We start from the raw sequence: 27,314 nt of genomic DNA, 5'->3' as shown, positions 1-27,314 counted from the left end.
CACTTGCCTCCTCCTCAACAGGCGCAGGGCCAGCGACCAGCTGCTGACTGACCCCAGCTGCACACAGCGCTCCACGCATCGCCTGGGGGCACCGCCCACCACCATGTGTGCCCATGTGCACGCTCGTGTGCCGTGTGCGTGCCCGTGTGTTCTCTGTGTGTGTAAACAGGTCAACACTGCAGGGTGAGCCCCAGTGGCAAACTGAAGGGCCAGTGGTTGCCGCTTCACTTTTTGACATTCGGGCAGACCAGCTTTGTCCTGCAAGAAAGCAGGGGTTTCCCCTGCCATTTGCTCCCTCCCACCCCAGAGTCACTAAGCCACCTTCTCAAAGCCCCACTGTTACTATAGTAGAAAATGCCTCCAATTGTTAAGCCTTCTAATAATTCATGCATTACTCTAAATCTCCAAAATAAACTTGCTGAGTCCTAACACTTCTTACGGGAGGTCTCTCTGCACCACAAAGGCGCCCACTGCACATTGCAAACAGGACCTGACCGCCTCTGGCAACTTTAGGAAGCCAGGAGAGGCCACACCTCAGGGGCCTGATGAGGCAGACCTCCCAGTCACACAGTGGGGGACGGGGGACATGGCGTGGGGCCAGGGGCCGGGGCAGGGATGCCCCCACACACACAGGTGGTCAGACCCCAGGGCACTGACATTCCAGCACTCAAGAACACAGTACATGGGCCCTTCACCCAGCTTGTGAGGCCACTTTCCTAGGAACAAAACGGAGGAGAGGACCCTGGTTAATCACTTTTATTGGAAGCTCACTGCACCAGAAAGAAGGCGAGTCCAGCCTCTCAGACCGTCTCCAAGCCCCAGCAGCTGCTCCAGGGGACCAAGGTCAACGGGGGAGCACCTGCTCGGGGTGACAGGATGCCTGTGGCTGGCAGGGCTTCTCACCCGGCACTACTGACGTTTGTGGTCAGAGCAGAACCGGAAAGACATCTCCATGGACGCGTCACAGCAAGTGCGAGAAACGGGTGGCTGGCTTCTGAACCGCCGGGCCTTCCAGCAAACAGGGACATGACACACCCAGGGCAGGGCACACCCGTCCCTCTGGCTCAAAGGGGACCGGCTGTTGTCCAGAAAGTGCCCAATGTCTCAGCTCTGCTGGTCAGAGCGCGAATAGACCCGCCTCAGTGCCCCGTTACCCACGTGGAGTTCATTCCCTCTGCCTGGGGCCCCTCAGAGGCTTGCGCTGAGTGGGGGGCCAGTGGTAGGACCGCCCTCTCAGGGATGTACCCCACAAGGCGGGATCCCGCAGGCCACAGGCAAGCAAGCAGGAGTGACCTGGTCGACTCTGAGTGGGCAGAACTGTGCACCCACCCAGCCTGTCCAGGACCTGCGGAGGCATGGAGTGTCTGTCCAGCGGGCAGGCAATAGTGGACAGGCGGCCCTCTGCACTCGGCCCACCCAACAGAACAGCGGGGCTCCAGAAGATTCCTGCCGAGAGAGCCATGTGTCCTGGGCTTCATGGGGCCAGCTTCGGGCCCCTGGACCAAGCAGCCAGTCGTCCAGCCTGCTGCTGGCTCTGTGGGTTGGAGGCTCTGCAGGCCCACCCCACGGGCAATGCCAAGACCGAATGGAGGCCCCCCGGTCTGGCTGCAAGGGGCCATCAGGCGTGGGTGGGCAGCGTCTTGTAGGGGTTCAGGATGCCCTTGGGGTCCAGGAGGGCCTTGAGCTGCCTCATGAGCTGCAGCGCCTCGGGGGGCTTGCTGTAGCCGAGGACGTCCTTTTTCTTGAAGCCCAGGCCGTGCTCGGCGCTGACGCTGCCCTGCTGGCCTGCCGTCCACTCGTACACATAGGGCTCCAGGGTGCCCAGCAGGGACGCGCTGAAGGTCTCGGCCGTCACGTTGAGGTGCAGGTTGCCGTCCCCTGCAGGAGCAGGGATGCGCAGGTCAGCGGGGCCTCCTCTGCCCCTTGAGGCCCTCTCCTCCCCAAGGCCCCTTCCTTCCCCAGGCCGCCCACTTCCAAGAGCCCCCAGCCCCACCCCGCCCCCCTTCACACCACAGGCGACTACCTGGGAGTGGTCACTGCCCTCCTCTGGGGGTCGCGGTGCCCCTAGCTGCACACAGGTGTCTCTCCGAGTTCTCCCCAGCCCCCACCCCTCCCGCACAGCACCCCCTCCCTGAGGGCCCCCACCTGAGATGGACACACATCCGCCCAACCTGCATGAGCTCGGTGGGACCACCGAGACCGCCGCAGACCCGGGTCTCCCAACACCCAGGAGGCCGCTAACGAGGTGACCTGCAGCCTCTAACCCAGTGACCTTGGACCTCTGACCCTGTGACCTGGGGCTTCTTATGCCCCCTCCTCCATGCACGTCTGTCAAATGTAGGGAGCAAACCAGGGTCCCCACTCCCACCAAACGTGGTTCCCACAACACACCCAGGGTGAAGGCTTTGCAAACAAGGGAAGCAGTGCGGAGAGAGGAGCTGGGCTCCATTAGTACTCACAGCACATCCACACAGCAGCCCCCTGCGTGGGCCTGCGGGGTCCACACAGCCCCGGGGCCCACCCTGCCCCCATGCCAAATTCCCTCCAACTCAGCCTCCAACAATTCCCACAGATAAAAGCCTAAGACACACACACACCCCACACAAAGCCTAAGACAAAAATCACAAACACAAAGAAAAGAAACCATGATGACCAAGACCCACAAAGACCTGCGATCCAGTGATTTCCAAAAACAGAAAATAAATGCTTCATGTGTTTAAAGAAATAAGAGAGAGAAAATATAAAACATGGACCAGAAAGCTTTTAAATATCCAGGCCAATCTAGAAATGAAAAAGAGGGTTACTGAAATGTCAACAAGCAGAGAGAGATGTAGCAGGATGGAAAACAGACAAGCACGCAGAGAACTGGGACCATGGCCGGCAGAGACGGGACGCATCCTGAGCCCTCGGGGGACACTCCAGGGGGCGGGGATGGGGAGACAGTATCTGCAGGGACAACTGGGGAGCGGTGTCTGAAGGCAAAGCCCACGGACTCCAGCTGACAGACACTGACCCACCTAAACAAAGCTGAGAGAAGCCAAGGAACCCCGAGGACAAGGATCTCCTTCCGTGGAGCACCACTGGCCCACAGCTACCTGCCAACAGCAGTCAGCAGTGCCTCCACTCTGCAGAGAACCGGACTGTCAGACCAGAGTCTCAAAGTTCACTGGGGAGAAACCGCTCAAGAGCAGAACGCGTACATTTTCAGGCTAACAAAATCCACGACATGATGTCACCTGCCTTCCCGGCCCAGAGGAAACTAAAGGCAGGGCTGTGCTACCAGGTCAAAGATGGACCAGCAGTGTGGGTGAGTCTGGTCAGCCACGAGCTCTCACGGCAGTAACAACAGCCAGCACTGCCGCTAGGGCTAGGAAACATCACGGAACTGGAACACACTCCACACACAGCATGCGACCAGGAGCAGATAACACCCAAGGGGCAGGGCCCCAAGGCCCCTGCTCCGAGGACCGGTCAGGCTCTCAGGGAAACAGGGGTGTCCAGAGGGTGGGGGACAGAGAGCTGACCATAAGGAACTGGCCCAGAGGACTGTGGGGAGTGGTTAGCCCAGCAGGTAGACACCCAGAAACGAGCTGACGCTGCAGCTCTGGTCCAAAGGCCCCTTCCATGGGGGACGTCTGTGTCCTGTAGTCCAGGCCTTCAGTGATCAGGCAAGATCCTCCCACATGGGGAGGGTGACCTGCTTTATTCAAGCTCTGTGGCTTTAAATGCTAATTTCATCTTAAAACTATCTTCACAGCAATATTCAGATTGACGTCCGACCAAGCATCTGGGCACACGGCCCAGCCAAGCTGACACACAGGCCAGCACACTGCTTGGGAAGAGGGTCACAATACTGATTAATCTCCAACTCTTTTAAGGTAGGACCACCCTGATAACTTTGCAGGAAGAAATATCAACAACCTCAGACATGCAGATGACACCATTCCGATGGCAGAAAGTGAAGAGGAATTAAAGAGTCTCTTGATGAGGGTCAAAGAGGGGAGTGAAAAAGCTGGCTTAAAACTTAGTAAGATCATGGCATCTGGTCCCATCACTTCATGGTCATTAGAAGGGGAAAAAGTAGAAACAGTGACATTTTATTTTCTTAGGCTCCAAAATCACTGCGGATGGTGACTGCAGCCATAAAAATAAAAGATGCTTGCTCCTTGGAAGAAAAGTTATGACAAATATAGACAGTGTATTAGAGATCAGAGATCACTTTGCTGACAAAGGTCCCTATAGTCAAAGCTATGGTTTTTCCAATAGTCATGTACAGATGTGAGAGCTGGGCCATAAAGAAGGGTGAGTGATTGTCAGGAAGCATTTAACAAGAGGCTTCCTGTGTGCCATTTTGGATCTGTCAGGAACGCTTCGGCCCTTATTGATTCCTGAATATTCAGGAATTAAGAGGAGAGGCACACCTTTCCCGGAGCTGAGGAATCCAGGCATTTCTCATTACGGTGATAAGTACCCTCTTCCTTTTTATGAGCCATATGGTAAAAGGTGATTGTTTGCAACTCTCTCTTTGATAGGGATTGTCTTCTGTTTTGTAAGTCTGGAATTGTAATCTTTATCTTTGCTGAGAATAACTACAGTATATATGCCCACGCCATGTTGATTAAAACACCTTTGCTCCATCAGAGCTTGGGTCCCCATGTCTTTCTTTCTTTCTATTCTCTCTTTCTCTCTCTCTTTCTATTCTCTCTTTCTCTCTCTCTCTCTCTCTCTCTCTCTCTCTCTATTTCTGGCTAATTCCTTGGAGCGCGGAGGCTAGCTGAGCTCACTTTCTTGCCTGGGCTTCTAAGACCCTCTTGAGAAGGTGCACTGTGCCTTCACCCACTCGAGAGGGCACCCGGTGCCTACATGCAGCAGCGCAGGCCCTAAGAACAGGATTCTGTTGGCTTTCCGCGTAAACCAGGGGATACCAGCCTCTCTCTCTCTTACTCTCCGGGCCACCAGGTTCCGGTCCATTAAAGGACCAACAAGTGATGAAAAACTGGTGCTTTCAAACTGTGGTGTTGGAGAAGACTCCTGAGAGTCCCTTGGACTGCAAGGAGATCAAACCAGTCAATCCTAAAGGAAATCAGTCCTGAATATTCATTGGAAAGACTGATGCTAAAGTTGAAACTCCAATACTTTGGCCACCTAATGAGAAGAGCTGACTCTTTGGAAAAGACCCTGATGCTGGGAAAGATTGAAGGCAAAAGGAGAACGGTGCAGCAGAGGATGAGATGGTTAGATAGCATCACCAACTCAAACGACATGAATTTGAGCAAACTCCAGAAGATAGCGGAGGACAGAGGAGTCTGGTGTGCTGCAGTCCAGGGGGTCACAAAGAGTTGAACACAACTAAGCAATTGAACACCACCACCACCCGGATGAAGATACAATTCTAGGGCTACTGCCGAAAGAGCAGATAGGCATAATTTCTTGTTAGTAAATGGAAACAAACTCTATGAGAAAAAACACCAACCAAAAGAAGGTAGTTCAGTTCAGTTCCGTTCAGTCACTCAGTCGTGTCTGACTCTTTGCGACCCCATGGATTGCAGCACACCAAGCCTCCCTGTCCATCACCAACTCCTAGAGCTTACTCAAACTCATGTCCCTCGAGTCAGTGATACCATCCAACCATCTCATCCTCTGTCGTCCCCTTCTCCTCCCACCTTCAATCTTTCCCAGCATCAGGGTCTTTTCCAATGAGTCAGTTCTTCTCATCAGGTGGCCAAAGTATTGGAGCTTCAGCCTCAACATCAGTCCTTCCAATGAACACCCAGGACTGATCTCCTTTAGGGTGGACTGGATGGATCTCCTTGCAGTCCAAGGGACTCCTAAGAGTCTTCTCCAACACCACAGTTCAAAAGCATCAATTCTTCAGTGCTCAGCTTTCTTTGTAGTCCAACTCTCATATCCATACATGACCACTAGAAAAACCATAGCTTTGACTAGACAGACCTTTGCTGGCAAAGAAGGTAATAAACCAGACTAAAAAAAATAGAAGAAATGAAGGAGAAATAGAAGGCCCAAAGTCAGACCAATCCAGGTCACCGAGTGACTACAGTCTCTGTAAATGAAGGGCAGCAAAACATGCCACATCAAACCAGGCCACGTTGGCATAAGGATTATTCTGAGCTGAAGGCAACTGAGAAGAAAGAGACACAGAGTAGCCCCCTGCCCTCCAGGCACCCGGAAGCAGGACGAGAGTGTGTAAAGGCGTCCCCAGGCCCCGGCAAGGGCAGGGTCACCACCCGGGACAGCTCCGGGACAGCTCCTACATGAGGCTCGTGTCCACCAGGTTCCTGTGTATTTATAAACCTTCCCACAATTTGCCCCTGAACGTCCATCCTCTTTCTTCATCCACACTGTCTCCAAAGAGGTACTGTTCTTTGCTAAAATGCCCTACAAGTCGAGCTACCTGAAACCGAGCAGGACCCCGCGGGGTCTCTCTGTTCAGCCTCCGTGACCTTCACTGAGCTCCAAAGGGCAGACTGGAACAGTGGCTCATCAGGGAGGGGAGGGGTGCAGAGACAGGGAGGAGGAGCCAAGAGCAGAGCGGCCTCGGGCGGGTCCTGGCCGTGAAACAGGGAAAGGGGCAGGGCGCAACCTTTAATAGAACAAGACTGCTGGGATAATCAGAGCCAGACGGGCCCAAAATGGCGATGAGTCAACCTCCACTAGACCCTGGGCCTCAGTACATGTCATCGTAACAGGTCAGCATGCCAGGGCCAAGGCCGACCCACAGAGACCAAGAAGTGGCCATGATCCAATTTCTGGAAACCTCCGCCTCACCCCCAAAGCAGCTGGAACAATCCTCCCACTCATTAGCTTATGAAATTACTCGCCTAATAAACACTGGCCACCCCATATACGGGGTACTCTCACCTTCTGAGATGGTGAGTGTGTCTCTCTCTAAATAAACCCGCTTCTTACCGACTATTTTATCTCTCACTGAATCGTTTCTCCAACAAGATATCAAGAACCTGAGCACACCTGAGACCAGGTGTGCAATCTTAGTTAAAAGACCATGGGTGGACTCCCCTGGTGGTCCAGCGGTTAAGACTCTGCCTGCAAAAAAAAAAAAAAAAAAAAAAAAGACTCTGCCTGCCAACGCAGGGGAGGTGGGTTTGATCCCTGGTCCTAGAAGATTCCGCATGCTGCAGGACAACTAAGCACCACCACTCCTGAGCCTGTACGCTCTAGAGGCGCCCTTAGAGTTGTGCTCTGCAATAAGAGAAGCCCCTGCAGCGAGAAGCCCACTGTCCACCCCTGGAGAAAGTCCACACGGCAATGAAAACCAAGCATGGCCAACAGTAAGTCGACAGCTTTTAACCGTCACACGCGTGTTGCATGCTTAGCTGCTCAGTCGTGGCCGACTCTGCGACTCCACGGACGATGTTTAGCTCGCTCCTCTGTCCCGGGGATTCTCCAGGCGAGAATACTGGAATGGGTTGCCAGGTCATCCTCCAGGGGGATCTTCCCGACCCAGGGATCGAACCTGTGGCTCATGCTCTGCAGGTGGATTCTTTACCACCGAGCCACTGGGGAAACCCAGAAGTCACATAGCACATGTGAAAAAAATTAAAAAAAAAAAAAACAAGAAAGAAAAGGCCATGGATTTTGGCTGCATTCGAGTCCCTGCCCCCACCACATGGGTTCAAGTCCCAATCTGAGGTGCGTGGTTTCAGCTGCACCTCAAGGGACGCACATGACAGTATCTTTGAGCTTTACAGAACTAAGCGCCCCCATAAGTGCAAGTGTCAGGTTGTTCATTGCTAATCTGGAAAAGCTCAGGAGACATGTGAGGCCATGCTAAAGGAATTCAGGCCCTGCTCACACCCTGATCCTTATCATCCAGCAGGCTAGGGGAGTGCAGGCCCTGCTCACAGCCTGATCCCTATCATCAACCGCACCCTGCATGATCCCCATAAACTCCTCACCAGATCCTCCCGGCTTGGGACACAGGTTGGCGGCAGGACCCCACTGTGTCTCCCCTGCCTGGCAAAGCAATAAATCTACTTTGTATTACTTCATCCCAAACCATGCCTCTGAGATTCGACCTGGCACCGGTGCACAGAGGCCAAGCTCTCGGCCTCAAACTGACAGCCCAGATCTCCACCTGCAGAAGCTGTTGAGGCACCAGGAGAAGGGAGCCCGCCCTCTATGGGGGGAGGGGGCTCCCTCAGCCGCTGAAAGCCAAGCGGGCCCCAGCAACCGGCAGCGCAGAGGGCGGGCTGGGTCCAGGGGCCTGCTCGCAGCCCTGGCAAACGGCCGGGGAGGCTGGCGGCGCCCCGGGCAGGGGCCACACTTCCACAAGCGGCGTGCCCCACCCAGTCCTCTGCCCCCACAGGGCCAACAACAAGCCCATGGTCTTCAAGTGGACGGAAAACTCCCGCATGTTTGCAAGTTAAAACACACAGTTCTGCCCACCTCACGCGTCAAAGAAGCAATGACAAGGGAAATCAGAAAACATTCAGAGCCGAAAGATGATGAGAGTGCCCTCAGATGGCGGGGGAGCACCCGGCCAGCGGCAGAGATGGGACAGAGGGAGGCACCCGGGTGTCCCCGACCCACTGCTCTGCAGAGGGGTGGCATCGAGCGCCCAGGGGAGCGGATGCCCGGAGTGGGCTGAAGTACCGGGCGTGCAGGGCCAGCGCCTCGGCCAGAGGACACAAGGACCTGGAGCCAGGTCTGGCCCCGCTGACTTCTGCGGGCGCTCCTGGATGCTGCCAAGTCTGAGGAGGCAAGAACCAGGTACTTCTTAAAACCAGCAAACACCACCTGTGTGCTTACATGGAGGGAAACTGAAGTACACTGAAGAGCAGAAAGGCTGAAAGTCAGAGAGCTACGTGTTTAGGTATGAAGTCAGAAGAGCAGTGGTGACGCCTGAAGGTGAAGAATAAAGAGCAAGGAAAGCAGGAAACAGAAAACCCACAAGGGAAAAGACCAGCAAGGCCCAGCGCTGACTCTGGAGAGACTGAGATCGACAGCACCCGAGCAGGAGAGAAAGTGGTGTGGACGGGGCGGCCATCTGCTCCAGTCACGAGGGCCTGGCCGTCAGCCCCTGCGCCCACAGCCCTGTGCGGAAACCCGGACGCACCCCGGCCCGAGACAGGTGAGGGCCATGCAGAATGCATGTTTACCATGAGCCCTGACCCCGTGCCTCCCCCGCACCTCCCCGCACGAGCCCAGACTCCCGCACCTCCCACCGCGGGCCCAGACCTCCGCGCCTTCCCCAGCGAGCCCAGACCCTGCGGCTCCCAGCACAGAGAGCACTGAGGTCACTGCCGTGGGATGCCTGGCTTTTGTGAGGAGCACTGATCCTTTGTTGTTTGACTACACGGGTTTTTCTGTCCCCAGCAGAAAGCCCCTATGTATCCAGGCTCCTCCCCTGCCTCCGTGAGCAGGCCCTCTGCACCATCGGAGAGCCGGCTCCCCACCTAGAGCTCTCAGTAAGGTCCCAAAGAAAACAACTCACACCTTCGGGTTGTACAGAGATAAGAAACAATCCAAATCCGGAGTTAAACAGTCCCCTTCCGCAAGTGCTGGACACAGCACAAAGAATAAGAACCATGCGATGCCAGAACACTCAGAATCTTAGAAGAGACAGACAAAAGGCCAGAAAAAAATGAACAAAGTCAATTCTGAAGAAAAGGAACGCTGGCAGAGTCCTGTAGTCATTAAAGAAACTGCCCCCCCAAAAAAGTCACCCACAAAAACCTTCGGGCCCAAGTGCCTTCACCTGCAAGTTGTACTCAGCATTCACAGAGGAGGAATTCCAACTTGCCAGACGCTTCCCGAGACGACCCCCAGGTCGCTTTATGACTGACCAACCTCCAGCCTGGACAGACAGGGAACCTGACAGTGTAGGGCTGAGGAGGTCCTCCGCGGGGTCAGTCAGTGGGTTCAGACAAGACACAGAAAGGGTCCGGTCCATGCTGGGCTGACCCGGAGACACAGACCCACTCGCCCCAGGTCCAGAGAGACAAGCCCTGCAGGGGGTCAACGGGAAACCGGAGCCCGGCACCCGGGCAGACGCAGAGAGAGCATTCGGAAAATTCAGCAATCAGGCTCAATTTCCAGAGTGGAATTCCTCCACGTGACACATTCAGGGCCCCCACACACAGTCCTGGGAGGCGGAACTGGGCCCACCTTATGGAAAGGACAGCGGAGGCCCCAGGCAGACGCCGCCCCACACCCAGGAAGAGACGGGGCTTTGAGACACCCGGTCCCGAAGGCTGCTGAGAATCAAGGGGGATGAAATCGCTCCTTCCTGTGAATCAGTAACTTATAAGTGTGACTCTTCTGCACACAATAATGACTGGAACTGGTTTTAAGACCCTTTCATCTGGAGGGAAGGCAGGGTCAGAGCTAATCCTCAAACACGAGACCCCCTGTGATCAGGCCAGCCCCGCGCCCCAGTCAAGCCCCAAGCCCACGCTCCCAGGGCGGGCCTTCCTGGGATGCCCCACGATGCCCCAGGCATGCCCCCTGCCCTGCGGGCTGCGCTCACCCAGATGGCCATAGCCCACCACGCGCTTGGCGCTCGGGCCGAGTCGGGCACGCAGGTCACCCACAAGGTCGTAGAGCCTGTCCAGGGGCAGCGAGAGGTCGTACTTGTAGACGTAGCCGTCGTGGCTCAGGGCCTCGGTGATCCTCTCCCTGAGTGCCCACAGCATCTGGAGGGGGAATGGGCACCGTCACCCCAAGCAGGCAGGGCTGCGGGGTGGCCCCGGGGTCGGGAGGGAACCTCCAGGTGACAGGGACGCGGCTTCCGTCCGAGAATCCACACTGGACGGGCACCCTGGACGCAGCTGGGCAGCCCCTGGCAGCAGACACCCAGGGCCCCTCAGGGACAAGCAGCACTGACCCTGTGACCCGGGATCGGCCGGGCAAGGTGGGGGTGAGGCCGACAGAGGGGCACCCCCGGCCCGGGGATGCCGGGGACCTCACCACGGCCCCACACCCTTCCCAGGGCCCCACGACATCCTTTCCCGTCACAGACAGACGGGAGGGTGTCCCCAGACCTGGCCCGTCTCGTCCCCCCCCATCCTCCACGTCCCCCCACCACGTCGCAGGAAACCTCGAGACGAGGCAGCTTTCCGGGTAACGGAAAACTTCACTTCTTTCGTTTCTTTTTTAATAAGCCCACGGTGCAGTAATCACCCCTAAGTAAGGAACAGTTCCTCAGCAGCACGGATACCCAGCGGGCGTCTGCGTTTCCCCAGTCGCTCAGCACCGTGGGTCATGCCCTTCCCGCGCCTGGGTGCCCCGACCATCATCCTGGCCCGATGCTTCCCCCGCGCCCGGGGCCCGCCACATCCCTGCACGGGCGGCCTGAGCCCGGCAGCCCTGCCCACCCCGCGCGGCCTCCTCAAGCCCTCACGTCCCGGCATGGCCACAGAGCTGCAGGCCCCTTGTCCGCCCACCCCGCCCGCTGCTCCAAACCCACTCTCTCTAGGACATTCCATCTGCAAGGCCTCTGTGCCCTGCAGAGTTGACGCTGCTCCCCCAGCCCACCCAGGCTCAAACGCCCCTGACCCCACCTCGTGTCACCGCCAGGCCCCGGACACCAGCGCTTGAGGACAGGGCACCAAGGCAGGCAGCGTGGCCCCTGGGGTGGGACTCACTCTGGCCCTGAGCTGGGAACACAGCCACCCGCCCGCCCCGCGCAGCAGCCTGGAGCTCGGTGCATCCAGATGGAGCCAGGGCCGCTGGAGCTGGGCCCCCGTCAGGAGGCGCGGACATGTGCCCGGCTCCTGTGCCCGGAGGGGCAGGGCCCAGCTCTCAGGCCCGAGGCCCAGTGCTTCCTCTTTCCCAGGCAACAGAGTGCATTTAGGGGGAAACAAGGGAAACATGGGAGGCAAGCCCTAGCACTGGGCCCTGGTGGGGAGAGGACGCACCGCCCCCAGGACACAGCCCCCAGGACACAGCCCCCATCCCCCCCAGGACTCAGCCCCCATCCCCTCCCAGGACACAGCCCCCATCCCCCCCAGGACATAGCCCTCCATGCCCCCCAGGACACAGCCCTCCATGCCCCCCAGGACACAGCCCTCCATGCCCCCCAGGACACAGCCCCCATGCCCCCCAGGACACAGCCCTCCATGCCCTCCAGGACACAGCCCTCCATGCCCCCCAGGACACAGCCCCCATCCTCCCCAGGACACAGCCCCCATCCCCACCAGGACACAGCCCCCATCCTCCCCAGGACACAGCCCCCATCCCCACCAGGACACAGCCCCCATCCCCTCCCAGGACACAGCCCCCAGGACACAGCCCCCATCCTCCCCAGGACACAGCCCCCATCCCCACCAGGACACAGCCCCCATCCTCCCCAGGACACAGCCCCCATCCCCACCAGGACACAGCCCCCATCCCCCCCCAGGACACAACCCCCATCCCCCCCAGGACACAGCCCCCAGAACACAGCCCCCATCCCCCCCAGGACACAGCCCCCATCCCCCCCCCCCAGGACACAGCTCCCATCCTCCCCAGGACACAGCCCCCAGGACACAGCCCTCCATGCCCCCCAGGACACAGTCCCCATCCTCTCCAGGACACAGCCCCCATCCCCCCCAGGACACAGCCCCCATCCCCCCCAGGACTCAGCCCCCATCCCCCCCCAGGACACAACCCCCATCCCCCCCAGGACACAGCCCCCATCCCCCCCAGGACACAGCCCCCATCCTCCCCAGGACTCAGCCCCCATCCCCCCCAGGACACAGCCCCCATCCCCACCAGGACACAGCCCCCATCCTCCCCAGGACACAGCCCCCATCCCCGCCCAGGACACAGCCCCCATCCCCACCAGGACACAGCCCCATCCTCCCCAGGACACAGCCCCCATCCCCGCCCAGGACACAGCCCCCATCCCCCCCAGGACACAACCCCCATCCTCCCCAGGACACAGCCCCTGGACTCAGCCCAGTAAGCCCAGCCTCACAGGAAGGAGCGGACAGAGAGGCTGACAGGAAGGTGGAGGGTCACCAGGACGGGGAGCAGGACTGAAATCACGGGTCAGGAGGTGAGGGCCATCTAGGAGCCCAGAGCGGAGGGCCAGGTGGGAACAGGAGGGGTGGCCGGGCCCTCTGCCCCAGCCCCTGAATGGCAACCGTGGCCCCCCAACGCCCACGCCTGCACGGTGACAGCAGCCTCCCCCCGGCCAGGCCCACCCTCCTCACTCTCTGGTGAAGCCCCTCCCACGGAGCCCCCACGCCCTGCCCAGCCACCCCCTAGTCCACAGACCCTGACACCAAGCGCATCCCAGCGGGGCGGCCGGTAGGCGGGTCCCCAGCCGCAGCCCCTCTCACTTCAGCACGTGGGGGGCATCGCCCACCTTGATCCTCCTCTCGTCGCTGCCCAGGGTCCCGTCGGTCACCAGCCCTGAATCCAGCACCTGCTCCAGGAAGCGGCCCAGCTTCTCAGCGTCGTGCCCTGGCCCGGAGCCCGCAGTCTCGACGAGGACGTAGAAGGGGCTTTCTGGAAGGGCAGGGGCAGGGAGAGCAGGGAGCAGCGGTCAGGGGAAGGCTGGGGCAGGACCGCCAGGGCCAGGGGGCTCCAGCAACTCCCGATGCGCCGGGGTCACCCACAGAGCAGCCACCGGCTACTGCAGCTCAAAAACAGGTCTTCCACTGTAAGACAGACAGTGCCCCCGGAGACAGGGCAGAGCCGGACTGCTGGGGCCGGGACCGCGCCGTGGAGGGCAGGGTTCCTCTCGTCAAACTGCAGGGTGAGCGGAGGCGTGGTGCCTGTCGAGGTCGATGACTCCCCAGGGGCGCTCTGTGCATCCAGGGGCCCTCCACCCCATGAGAGACTCCCCACTCACACCAGGGACCTTCCCACCCCCACCCCAAGGGACCCTCCACTTCTGCAGGCCCTCACACACAGAGAAGATGCCACGTGAGGACCCTCACCAGAACCCAGCCCCCGTGGAGCCCTGGTCCTGGACTGGCAGCCTCCAGGATGGGGGAAATCAGTGCCCTATGCTTAGGGCTGTGGTTCTGGAAGGGCGGTCTGAGGTGAGACCAGGACCACCTCCTCCGGTCAGTTTCAGGAGTGAGAGGGCCAGGACCCGCACTGTGCGGGTTTACACAGATGCACACAGCGCATGGACTCAAGAACCAGGCGTGACGAGCTCGTCGGCTAAATCAGAACGAGCTGGCTGAGCTCCGGGGGCCAGCACGTTGTGGGGGGATACTTCTCCCAGCTGAGGAGCCGGCGGAGGGTCCTGACTGCGTCTGGCTGTTCCAGAGACCCTGCGGCTCCAGCACAACTGCCAGCATCTGACCCAGCTCTGCAGGGAAAGGGATCTCAGGGAGAACCCTGCCCTCAACAGCGACGGGGCCAGCAGAACCGCTGCACTCCCTGCCACCTCCACTCTGCGGACAGGCTGGAGGCCTGGCACCTTCCATCAGCCCACACGCCAAACGGCGCAAAAGGTGTGGCGGGCACTGCCCGCCGGCGGGGACGGTACCTTGCACGGGGCAGGAGAGACCGAGGTGGAGCCTGACCAGCTTCATGCACTCAGCGTCCATGAACTCAAACGCAGACAGGATCTCGCCCAGCATCGCCCTGCAGGTGCGGAAGGTCTGTAGAACCTCAGCAAAGCCCGGACAGCCTGCAACGGGCGTGGTGAGAGGACAAGCGGACTGGCACGCGGACACGGAGCCTTGCCACAGGCCACCCGAGCCGCCCTTCAAGCAGCAAAACCAACCCGCCCTGCCAATGGCCACTTGGAAGTCCGCAAACACACGGCCAGAAACTGGCCCGTCGGGAAGCAACTTGGCTGTGTCTCTGTGACACCCCAGGCCCCACAAGCCACTCAGGGCACATGTCCTGGCCCCCAGCTCTCCGCGGCGGAGAACCAGGTGCCCGAGACAGGGCGCGGACGTCAATGTGTGGGCAGGCAGGGCGGGCCCAGAAGAGCCCGGTGGGCACACGGGTGTGCTCGGCCCTTCCAGGCAGGGGTTGGGAGGCACTAGGAGTCCCGGGGAGGGCAGGGAGGAGGGTCGGGGCTGGGACCCACTCTGTGGGGCCAAGGAGCAGCCGGGGGCGGCCTGTGAAGCCCAGCAAAGGGAGCTGAGCGAACTGGAGACAGATCAGAGGAAAGCTTCCGGAACACAACACAGAGAGGGGCTGGAGGGAAACCCGCGCGGCTAAGACACGTGGAGACCGACAGCCTGGACGGTCCTCTCGTGCGTCTCATCACCGTGCTGGGAGGAGGGGGGGCCGGGGTGGCTGCTGAGAATGGGGTGGAGGGAAGCTTCTGGGGTGGGGGTTTAGGTAGTTCCAGAAAAAAAGAAATGCACTCTCACAGGAGACACACCGGGACCCATAAACAACCAAAGGAAAAGACAAAATATTTAGGTCGGCCAAAGAAAGGGAGACAGCCCCTCAGGGTGGCTGCAGGGGACGCCAACCCGCCACTGCTGACCACGGACCCGTGAGGAGCGCGGCTCCCACAGGATGGGAGACACCAGACGCCGGGGCCACCTTCCAGGAAAGGGGAGGAGGGAGACGTTCCAGACAGACTCGACAGGAACTCGACACGGACCCCACAGCCACGGGCGTCCATGATGGGAGCAACCAGGATGTGTTCACAGCGCGGGGCCGGGAAAGCCCGCCGCAGGAGCGCAGGAAGGGTGAATGTGAGATTACAGTGATGACCAGCGCGCCAGACGGAATCAGGACAAGACCGCGGGTGGGGGAGCCGCGGGCCGCAGCCTGGCGCGGGTGGACAGGGGCGGGGGAGGAGAGGCACAGCGAGCATCCCCAGGCCAGGGGACCCGAGAAGCTGCACGGCTGGAGGGGCCCCGACGGGCTCACAGAGACGGTGGTCCAGGAGCGGGGGTGGGGGGCGAGCCACTGGCCCCACCAGGTGGACTAACAGCCCTGAGATGAACAGACGCGGCCCTGGACCTGGCACCAAACGCTGCTTCCCTGTGAATCTTACGGCGTGAGTGAGTGACAGGGAGTGAAAGGTGCTCAGTCGTGTCCGACTCTGTGTGACCCCAGGGACCACAGCCCACCAGGCTCCTCTGACCATGTGATACTCCAGGCAAGAAGACTGGAGTGGGTTGCCATTTCCTTCTCCAGAGGATCGTGCCAACCCAGGGATCAAACTCAGCTCTCCTGATTTATCTTCTTTTAGTTTTGCTTCTTTTTGGTCTTTACAGCATAAACTGTTATTTAAGAATAACAAACACCAGCTGGATGAGATGCACGAAGCCCTGGTCCTTTTACAGAATAAAGCACGCCCTGCGCAGACCCCACCGTGCGCACCAAGGCCAAGTCCCGGCCTGAGGGGAGAGGGAGAAGTGGGAGGAACGGGAAGGGCGGCCCGCGCGGCTGCAGACAGCCCCCCTCTCCCCCCGGCACAGGCAGTGCCGCCCAAGAACCCCTGGAGGCTGACGGAGGGCACCTACCCAGGAAGGCCACGTTCACAGCGCTGGGCTTGGGTGGACACAAGACGGACACGGCCGTGATGACCCCCAGGGTGCCCTCCGACCCAATGAAGAGCTGCTTCAGGTCGTAGCCCGTGTTGTCCTTCCTCAGAGACGTGAGGCAGTTCAGGACGGTGCCGTCGGCCAGCACCTAGAGATGGCGTCAGCACTGGCCCCACGCCACCCTGGGGAGGCCAACCCACCCCGTGCACCTTGAGAGAGAGCCCCGGGGTGGAGGAGGGGGGCGGGGGAGCACCCAGGGCAGAGAGGGGGGAGCACCAGGGGCAGAGCAGGCAGCACCTCCAGTGGAGTGGGGGAAGCACCCAGGACGGAGTGGGGAGCACCCAGGACAGAGTGGGGAGCACCCAGAACAGAGGGAGTAACACCTTGGACGAAGCAGGGAACCTGAGGCAGAGCAGGGAAGCACCTGGATGGAGCGGGGAGCACCTTGGGTTGAGTGGCAAGCTCCCAGGACAGAGCAGGAAGCATCTCAGGTGGAGCGGGGAGCACCCTGGGTTGAGTGGGGAGCACCTGGGATGGAGCAGGGAGCACCCAGGAAGGAGCAGGGATCACCTGGGTGGAGCAGGGAGCACCTTGGGTTGAGTGGGGAGCACCTTGGGTTGAGTGGGGAGCATCCGGGATGGAGCAGGGAGCACCCGGGATAGAGCAGGGAGCATCTGGGTGGAGCAGGGAGCACCTTGGGTTGAGTGGGGAGCACCCAGGATGGAGCAGGGAGCACCTGAGTGGAGCAGGGAGCACCTGGGGTGCAGGAAGGCAGGGAAAGGCAGTGCACCAGCACCCCCAGCCCTGCACTCCTCATCCACAGGCACTTCAATCACACACTCTAATCCTATCTGACTCTCGTTGGGTGAATTCAGTCAGAAGCTTAGTGAAACAACTTGCAAAAGCGAGCAAGTGACTGACAAAACAACAACCTGCAGCCAGAGAACAAAGTTACGGGAAACTTGTGATTTATCAGACGGAAGCGGACCCCTCCTTGGGTAAACATAGGGTCCGGGCTTTAGAAAACCCCTGGGAGCCGTGACGGTGGCCTGACCGGGCTCCTCTGGTCACGAGCCCCTGGAAAGCCAGCGGGCGGAATGCCACCGGTCCAGGAACCTGCTCAGGGCAACAGCTGCCACAGCAGCCCTTCACGGGGACAGGAGGTACGTCATCGCCTTGTGGGAAGCCAGAGAGCGGGGTGCTGCGTCTAACCCCCACGGCCCAGGTGGGGCCTAGTGGAGACTAGGCCACACCCCGAGGTGGCCTCCCTACCCACCTGCAGCCCAAGAGGGCAGCACCAGGCCTGGGCCTGCACACCCTGGGTGCCATGCATGGGAGCAAGGGTACACCTGACCTCTGAGCCAGGGGGTCTCACCAGAGACCTCGCATGCTGACCACTGGGAAAGGCCGGCTCCCTGGGACCAACCCAGGAACCCGAGCAGGTCCGGCCAGGTCGCTAGAAGCAGGGCCAGCACCCGGCGGCAACAGTGTCCCCAGCTCACCACTTCCAGGCCCAGGACTGTCCCCCGCAGGGAGCCATATCGCAGAAACCGCAGGCCGCCCGCGTTGGTGGCCACATTCCCCCCGATGTGGCAGCTGCCCTTCGCCCCGAGGTCCAGAGGCATGACGAAGCCCCGCTCCTCCACGTACTGGCTCAGCGCCTCCAAAACACACCCCGCCTGGCAGACCAAGACCCCTGCCAAGCAAGCAGAGCCCCCGCAGGGGCCCTCAGGCTCAGCTCAGGGAGTCCAGCAGGCCAAATATCCCAGGAGGGGCGTCTACCCACCCAGGAACCAGGGCGAGGAGGAAAACAGGTGTGCCCTGTCCCTCCCCCAGGAGATGCCTTTATGAGAAAAGAGGAAAGACCAGTGAGGCCACGTGGGGGGAACACTGCTCACACACACAGGCTCACGCAAGGGAGCAGTGAAAAGGGGTTCCTACAAGGCTGGGGCCCTCAAGTGTGGGTGGGATTCTGCCCCAGGGGACATGTGACAAGTCTGGAGATAATCTGGGTTGGAGATGGTGCTGGCATCGAGTGTGGAGGCTGGGATGCTGCCCAGCCCCCCAGTGTCCAGGTGCCCTGGCCAGAGAGCATGATTGGCCCAGAGGTCCTGCCCAAGAGGCACCGACACAGTTGTGGGGCCTGGAGCTTCGAAACCGTGGAGCCCCGCACGTGCCCCACAGGCCTCAGGAAGGGTTGGCGTGGCCAGGAGGGGCCGCAGCACAGCTCAAGTCCACGGTGTAAATCGCCCCGAGGACCAAGGGGCCTGGGCTTCTGGCTCAGGCAGAGGGGCGGCTGCTCGTCCCTCAACCCCGGACCCGGGACCCCCCCCACCCAGCCCAGCCCCACAGCCGAGAGGGAAGTCCCGGGAGCGGCCAGCCTTACCTGACACGTCATGGAAGCTGAGGACCTGGTTCATGAGGGCAGTGGACACAATGATCTCGTCGAAGACCGGCGTGCTGCCGCCCACCATGCCCGTGTTGCCCCCCTGTGGGTTCACGGCCAGGTTCCGCTCGTGACAGTACCTGGGACACGCCGAGGACCAGGGTCAGGGCCCTCTCCCACTCCTCCAGCACCCCGGGGGGGACGCCATCAGGGCCGTGAGACCCCAGCCTCTCCCGCCACCAAGCCTCCTGCCGTAGACTCGAGGGGGTGCCTCCTCCGTCCCCACACATGACAGGAGTCTGAGGGGCAAGTGACCCTGGCAAACCGCGGAGGGAGCAGGCGGCCATGGTCTTCCCAGGTCATGGACGAGGCCCAGGCAGCCCCGAGGCGCAGACAGAGTTCCCACTGCCGCCCTCCCTGCTCACCTCAGACAACTGCGGCCCCGGCAACTCGGGGGCCCTCCCACCCCCACCCCACATCTCTGCTCCCCTTCATCCTGCGCTGCCCACCCTTCCCCTGCCCATTGCCCTTCAGAGGCAGGTCAGTCACCAGCAGCACCTCGTCCCCAGTCAGCCTCCTACCGAGCAAAGACCTGAAGGGACCGGGCCCTGATGGGTCAGGATCTGGGCACTGGGCCCCCCACCAAGAGGGGCAAGCTGCCCACCTGCGTCACATGAGCCACCCGGGCAGGCGGTCAGCCTCCAGCCCAAGCTCAGACGGAGCAGGGCCAGGTGTCCCTGCACACACCTCCACGGGGCGGCGGGGACAGAGCACTCACGGGCGCTCACCTTCCACGCATCGACAGTGGCGTGGAATAGGAATCAGACCACGGGCATTGCCACGTGGAAGGGAAAAGACCATGACATGGGAGATACAATGTGATGATGCTTAACAACCCACACACGTGCAGGAAAGCGCTGAGCTGACAAACCAAAATGTCATCAGTGGTTATCTTCGGAGAGGAAAATTTTGGTTGCTTTTGCAATTTTTTCTTTCTTTATGGCTTTGTATGTTTTCCAATTTTTCTATAGTAAACTCGAGCGTGTAGGGATAGAAAGCATCAAAGCAGACGTTTTTTCAAGAAAAGGCCTGTGCCCGCCCCTGCCCTGGGCGACAAGGCTGCCCGGCGCCCCCTGGAGGCCGCGGGTCCGCTCAGCCTGCTCGGCCCCGCCCTCCCGTCGCCCCGCCCTCCCCTGCTCGCCCCGCCCTCCCCTGCTCGGCCCCGCCCTCCGCTGCTCGGCCAGCCCTCCCGTCCCCGCCTGCGTGGCCGCGGGCTCTGCGTGCTCTCGGCCCCGCGCTGGTGACGAGGCAGTGGGGCGGGCAGGGCGCCTACCTGAGGATGTGTGCCACCTCCTGGGTCGTCCGGGGTCTCAGCAGCACCTTGCTGGAGCCTGCGGGATAGAAGCCAGGGTCACTCAGGTGGGGCGTCCCGCCTCCCGGGGAAGCACGCCCGCCAGCCTCCAGGCCTAGAGCCCGAATGCTGAGGAGGAGGAGGGCCCGCCCGGCAGCCCGCGGGCCCGGGGACCTTAGCGGCAGGGGCCTGGAGTCTTCTCCACTGCAAGTGACTGGGTTTCCCAGGGAAGTAACCTGTGTTGTGTGGGGACACCTGAGGCCACATGAACACCCGGCACCCTGCGAGCGGACGCCCATGAGCTTCGGTGTCTATGGATCATCTTCACACGAATCTGTTCTCACGGAGATGCTTCCTAATGCACCCATTCACCCGCACTCATGAGCCGACCTTCTGCTCCAGGAAGGGGCCTTCTCCACCTCGTGCATTTATAATCTTGGCTATCGATCCACAGCGGTGCAGGCTGTGGACTCTCATTTCTTGGTTATCACAAGTTATTTGATGCCCAGTCGTGACCTCATCTGTTGGCATTCCTGACCACTGCCTCCAAGACAGTGAAGTTTCTCTCTATGCTCTCAGTTTTGCGGAAAGTGCTTTAAGCAGCTAAGAGGCTGCAGGAGGACAGGAGGCTGTCTCGCACATCTTCCTGCTGCGTCACTGACTTTTACGATGCTCTGAGATCAGGTTGTAGTTTCTACCTTATTTTCTTATTATGAAAGCCATTTCTCATTTGCTTTTCATCAAATGAACCGTGTCTGCCCAGGCGGTTGGCTGTCAGGCATCCAGGTCCTTCAGGGCAGCAGAGTCCAGGGACCCTGTTCACCCACGAGGCTCCAGTCGGTTTCATTCACTCATTGCGTTTCCCAATAATACCTAAGTGCCCACCGTGTGCCCAGACACAGAGTAAAAACAAAGTTCTCCCGCCCCATGGAGTTACCTTTCTAATGGGGAAAAGGATAAGAAAATGGTCCAAAGTGTTAATAAGGGGAGGCTACAAAGAGAGCAAAGCCCAGAGCAGAGGTCATCGGAGGCAACTCCGGGGAGGCTCCCAGGACGGGAGGGAAGGAGCATCCAGCCTGGAGAGGCTGGCAAGGGAACAGGCAGAAGGGTCAGCCGCACAGGGTCAGGGTGCCCCACCCCCTACTCCCTCCCCACTCCCCACTGCAGCCTCCCTCCCTCTCTGAGCACCCCTGTGCCCATAGCGGGCCACTCTGACCCAGCCCTCCCCACCCTGCCCGCCACCTGCCAGCAGGGCTCCAATGGCCTAACTCCAGTGGGCCCTCCATGGGCCCTTCCGGACCATCCTCTCAGTCGGCCGTCTGCCCCCACCGCTGCAGAGCCTTCCTGCCCCTGCTCTGCTTCCCCTGCAGCCCTCTCTCTCATTCAAGGAGACTCTGGGCTTGAAGAACCGGAGGCACCCTCCTCACCCCACGGCCTCATCTAGGCACGCACAAACCCAGCAGTGCTCCCGGCTCTTGGTCCCCCTGTCAAGTTTGTGTCCAGAGATCTCGGGGTCAGTACACACCACTCGGGGTCAGCACGCACCACCTCGGGGTCAGCACACACCACTCGGGGTCAGTGCACACCACCTCAGGGTCAGCGCACACCGCCTTGGGGTCAGCGCACACCACCTGGGGTCACCACACACCACTTGGGGTCAACACACACCACTTGGGATCACCACACACCACTTGGGGTCAGCACACACCGCCTCGGGGTCAGCACACACCACTCGGGGTCAGCACACACAGCCTCGGGGCTGCTTCCACAGGACCTTGCAGAGCTGACACCTCCTGCCCCACCCTCGGCAGGAGCCTGCTGGTCAGGCCACAGAGACTTTCTGCTCCAGGACTCAGAGCTGCCTCCTCGAGCCCAGTGGCCCGCAGAACAAGCTGTGCCCAGCATCCACGTTGCCCACGGACTGCAGGCCCCTCACATTCCTCAGGGACGTCCCTCCTGTCTCGGTCTTTGAGACACCACGCTGCCCTGTGCTCGGAAGGGGGCTCTGTGTGGGACGGGGCTGGATGCCTTCCATCAAGGGTGCCCGGTAGATAAGCCCAGCCGAAGGGCGTCCACCGCCTCCAGCCTCCCCACGGGCAGGGCCATCACGTTATCTGCGCCTATGCCCCAATTCCACTTGCTCATGACGCTGCACTCTGGTCTGGAGCCTCACTCAGCTTTCCTGCCACCAGCAAGGCCCCCGCCGTGTCTGAGCCAAGAGCCCAGCACACCCTCCACGGCTCACCTTCAGTCTGGACTGCGCTGACTCCAGGCCCAGCCTAAGGACCTGGACACCCAGCGTGTCCTAGCATTTCAGGCTTAAATATGCCATCGTGTTGTAAACTGTCTTCCACATCTTCTTAATATGCAGCAAGAATATCGTGTTGGTTTTTCTAACTAAGTAGGTCACATTATCTCTGAAATCACTTCAGGATACAACACAAAAGTGAAAGTGTTAGTTGCTCAGTCATGTCTGACTCTTTGTGACCCCATGGTCTGTGGCCCGCCAGGCTCCTCTGTCCATGGGATTTTCTAGGCAAGAATACTGGAGTAGGTTGCCATTCCGTTCTCCAGGGGATCTTCTTGACCCAGGGATGGAAGCTGGGTTTTCTGCACTGCAGGCAGATTCTTTACCATCTGAGCACCAGGGAAGACAACACAGGGCCTTCGGAAATCTGCTACCAAGAAGGCGAGCTGGGTCCAGAAGGAGAATCTCCAAGCTGGTGCAGGGGGTGTGGTTGGAGGAGAGGGAGGCTGGGGCGGTCAGGCCACCTGGCAGAGCCCACATCTTTCCCAAGCAAGCTGCAGAGGGGACAACAGGCCCCCCAAAAGACATGTAGACACCCCACCCCGCAGAACCCATGAACATGACCTTCCTTGGAGAAAGGGTCCTTATAGATGTAATTAAGTTAAGGATCTAAACTTCAGATCATCCTGATGAGGGTGGTACCCCAATCCAAGGACAGGTGACCTCATAAGAGAACAGAGAGGGAAACACAAGGAGGGGCCGTGTGAGGAGGGACGAGGACTGGACGATGTTGTCACAGCCAAGGTCACCTGGAGCCCCAGGAGCTGGAAGAGGCAGGAGAGACTCTCCACTAGAGGGAGCCCTACCCACACCTAAGAACAGAGAGGAGACACTTCAGTAGTTTGAGCCCAGTTTGCGGTTCCTTGTTACATATTAGCCCAGGCATTAGCTGCAGCCATGAAATTAAATGACGTTTGCTCCTTGGAAGCAAAGCTATGACCAACCTAGACAGCATATTAAAAAGCAAACATTACTTTGCTAACAAAGGTCTACTGAAAGCTATAGTTTTTCCAGTAGGCATGTACAGATGTGAGAGTTGGACTATAAAGAAAGTTAAGCGCCAAAGAATTGATGCTTTTGAACTGTGGTGTTGGAGAAGACTCTTGAGAGTCCCTTGGGCTTCAAGGAGATCCAACCAGTCCATCCTAAAGGAAATCAGTCCCAAATATCCACTGGAAGGACTGACACTGAAGCTGAAACTCCATTACTTTGGCCACCTCATGTGAAGAACTGACTCATTGGAAAAGACCCTGATGCTGGGAAAGATTGAAGGCGGGAGGAGAAGGGGACGACAGAGGATGAGATGGTTTGATAGCATCACTGACTCAATGGTCATGAGTCTGAGTAAACTCCAGGAGTTAGTGATGGAGGCCTGGCGTGCTGCAGTCCATGGGGTCGCAAAGAGTTGGACACGACTGAGTGACTGAACTGAACTGAACTGAACTGAACTGAAGCGTTCTGAGGAAGTGAGTAGTAGTTAACCACACACCCACCTCGGAGCAGCTGGGGGGGGTGGGGGGGGGGGTCAGCTGTTTTATCTTAATTTGCAGATGTCCTGCATATGAAAAGTGTCTGTGACACCACCCACAGCTCCTGCAGCCAGTGCTCACCACTGGCCGCCTGGAGTTCAGGCTGTTCCTCAACTCTGCCCACGCCAAGCATGAAGTGTGAACAGACCCTCACTCACCTCGGACCGTCCTCAGCCAGTCCACGTTGGGAGCCTCGAGCTCCTCCGGGTCTGTGATGACCCTGCCAGGGACGATGTGCTCCAGGGCAGCCAGATCGTCCTCAGACACCATGGAGAAGGGAAGCCGCCGCACAGGGTAGCGCTCTGGGGTCAGCGTCACCTCAGGAGCACGGGAGGAGGCCGAGGAGCTGCCTCGTCGAACCAGGGGGCCGGTGCCCCAGACCCCTCGCAGGCCGCCCGGCCCAGGGATCTTGGACGGTCCTGCCCACATCCTCTGTCGCACGGAGGCTCCCTGGACACAGGCTGCCCGCCAGCAGAAGAGCCACACAGGCCACCTGGGCACCAGACGGGGCATCATCACTCCTGCCCTACAAAGTAAGTGATCGGACTTATGACTCTGGAAAAGCACGGAGCTAATACAAGGGAAGCACCTGCAGCGCGGGGAGACAGCTCAGCAGGGCCCAGAAACACACAGTGGCTTCCACGGCTGCGGTGGCAGAGTGAGATTTGGACCACCCAGAAGCGGCAGGCTGGGCGGGGACAAGGGACACGAGGCCTTCAGCTGACGCAGCACGGCCCCCGGCAGGAGTCACCCCTGACACGTTACCAGACGCACACCCCTGGCTGAGGCCACCCCCACCCCTGTGTTAGCTTTAACATCTGCAACAACCTCGCCTCCCTTTCAGCCCCTCTTCCTTCACAAGGAACAAGCAGTAAAGGTGCTATAAGGAACAGATGCCATTTCTCTGGTGGCTCAGCTAGTAAAGAACCTGCCTGCCAATGCAGGAAATGCAAAAGACACGGGTTCAATCCCTGGGTCAAGAAGATCCTTTGGGAAAGGAAATGGCAACCCGCTCCAGTATTCTTGCCTGGAGAATCCCATGGGCAGAAGAGCCTGGTAAACTACAGTTCATGGACTGGGTTCGCACGCAGAGTTGGACACGACTAAGCGCACACATTACACATGCATGTGGTGGTTTAATCTTTAAGTCTTGTCCGACTCTGCGACCCCATGGACTGTAGCCAGCCAGGCTCCTCTGTCCCTGGGATTGCCCAGGCAAGAATACTTGAGAGGGTTGCCATTTCCTTCTCCTTGGAATCTTCCTGACCCAGGGAGTGAACCAGTGTCTCCTGCATTTGTATTTTACCACGGAGCCACCAGGGAACGAGTGGTTAAAAAAATAAATCTTATGCTTGTGGATATGCTACAAGTTCACAAAAAGCTGGGGGCAGAGGGAAGCTCCTCTGGGCCCCCGCCCCGGGGGACCGGGAGCGCGCACACTCGTCAGGCAGCCCCCGGGGAGGGGAGCGGGGTGGCGCACCGGTGTTCTGGTTGCTTCCAGCTCACCTGGCGCTCAGACCACCTGGGCGGCACGAGGGACAGCGCCCTCGCGCAGGGTCACACCTCCGAGTGACCTTGAGGACACGATCGGAGCCCCTGGGTGCCTGGAGGCAGCAGGCACCGCACCAGAGGGGGTGAGGCTTAAAGGAGGCGCGGACGCCGACCCCACCCGCCACGGTTCAGGGCTGCGCAGGGCAGGTGAGCGGCGAGCTCGGGGCCGGACTCCCGCCGGGGGCCGGGCGCCTGGGGTCACGCCCGTCAGGGGACCACTGGGGGCCACCGGGGACCACCAGGGACCAGGAGCGGTCGCCCCAGCCAGGGGGTGACGACCAAGCGCCGGCGCCCCGGGCACGCAGAGTCACCCAGGCTCGTCCGGAGGGCCCCGGGCGCGCGGCCTGCGCAATCGCGTGACCGGATCAGCCCGGGCGGTGGGATCCGAGGGTCCCGCGGGCTCCCGCCGCCCCGCGACCGCGCGCTTCCGCCGCCCCCGGCCCGCGGCCCTCAGCGCTTCCGCCGAGTCCCCGAGCGGCCGCGCGCACGCACTCACGTCCACGTCCCCGCCGCAAGCTTCGCGCCGTCGCGGAGAGTGGGCGGGGCGGAGGGACTGCGCCTGCGCCGGAGTCCCTCGGGGACCCCGCCCACTCCGGCCCAGTCCTGTTGCTGGCTCCGCCCACTCACGGCCCCGCCCTCTGCGTCGGACCCCGCCCATCCCGGGCCCCGCCCCTTTCGCCGTGATGCCCGGCTTCATCCAGCTTCCCCCGCGAGGTCAGCTGGCCTTGAGCCGCGTTGGCACCGTCTAGCGTGGTCCCTGCACACGCTCCCACCCCTTCCACGAAGACTGGCCCACGTGTACATCCCGCCTGACCCCAGAGCGTAACTCCGCCCTCCTAAGGGATCCCCAGAGGACCGTGGCTCACCCTCTCAGTTTCGGGGAACGCTGGCACCTAGAGCCCCGGTCCCCTGGCCCCAGCTCTGGCAGAAGGGGAGACATCCCTGCGGGTCAGGAATGCACTGCAGGCAGAGCCCGAGGGCGCCCCGAAGCTGCTGCCCAAGCATCTTCTTGAATAGAACCCCAGTGACTCAAGTGAGGGGGCCTAGGATCTGGGCTGGGTGGCGATCCCGCTTCAGGAAGGCCCAGACCACCCCCCGGAGGACGCAGAGTCCGCCTCTCAGGACTGCCGCCTCCTCCAGCCCCTCCAGTTTGTGCCCGCCCGGTGCCAGGCTGCCACCCACGGCTCCAGGGTATCTGCTCTGTGGGCCTGTTGGGCTCAGCCAGCCGGGGCACCAGTCTGGGGGGGCTCCCGGCCTGACAGGTGTTTCCCGCCCCAGCCACCCAGGGGCCAGCTCCCAGCCACCTCCCCCTCCCCCGGGGGTGCCAGCAGAGGTCTCCACAGACATCTGAGCCCCAGTTCCATGGGGCTTCCTTCCCAGCGCTCCTGGGGCCGAGCTACCCAAGGTGGCCAAGCAGCCAGCCTCGGTGCAGCCGACAGGAGGGACGTTCTGTGGGACGCTAAGATGATGACCCCTGGCCGAAGGCACGACAGACAGACAGCGTGTGTACGTGGCCCAAAGCCGGGATGGGAAGGCACGCTGCAGGTTCTGCCAAGTAGAATAGAGATCCTGGTGGTCCCTGCAGATTGGCAGAGAGCACAAGCTAGGACTGGATCAACAACCAGCCACCTGCCAAGAGTGTGCGTTCTCCTCTGGTAAGGATGCCTTATCAGGATCAGCAGCTGCAGCGGGGGTCTCACCACCTCTCCAGTAGACCTTCTTCCCTAAGACCTGCCCGCCTCTTCAGTGA

The 27,314-nt window shown here is 60.3% G+C and overlaps 1 protein-coding gene across 2 annotated transcripts; it reads right to left on the bottom strand.

Moving 5' to 3' along the window:
• Positions 1 to 741: 741 nt before the first annotated feature.
• Positions 742 to 26,100, bottom strand: D2HGDH (D-2-hydroxyglutarate dehydrogenase). Of its 2 annotated transcripts, none has more exons than XM_061122697.1 (10): positions 26,061 to 26,100; positions 24,172 to 24,539; positions 20,159 to 20,216; positions 18,826 to 18,965; positions 17,942 to 18,135; positions 16,419 to 16,587; positions 14,468 to 14,611; positions 13,331 to 13,473; positions 10,508 to 10,673; positions 742 to 1,878 (listed from the first exon to the last, which is right to left on the bottom strand). In XM_061122697.1, the coding sequence occupies exons 2-10, from the start codon at positions 24,527 to 24,529 to the stop codon at positions 1,619 to 1,621; spliced, it is 1,632 nt and encodes a 543-aa protein (XP_060978680.1). In that variant the 5' UTR covers positions 24,530 to 24,539; positions 26,061 to 26,100; the 3' UTR covers positions 742 to 1,618. The 2 variants fall into 2 exon arrangements, with proteins under 2 accessions (XP_060978680.1, XP_060978678.1); XM_061122695.1 differs by lacking the exon at positions 26,061 to 26,100 and adding an exon at positions 25,520 to 25,908.
• Positions 26,101 to 27,314: the final 1,214 nt, after the last annotated feature.

Source organism: Dama dama, chromosome 20 (genome assembly GCF_033118175.1).
Source record: "Dama dama isolate Ldn47 chromosome 20, ASM3311817v1, whole genome shotgun sequence".
In the NCBI taxonomy this organism is placed as follows: Eukaryota; Metazoa; Chordata; class Mammalia; order Artiodactyla; family Cervidae; genus Dama; species Dama dama.
The sequence above is the reverse complement of the archived record's forward strand: the minus strand, read 5'-3'. Positions and strand labels throughout refer to the sequence as shown.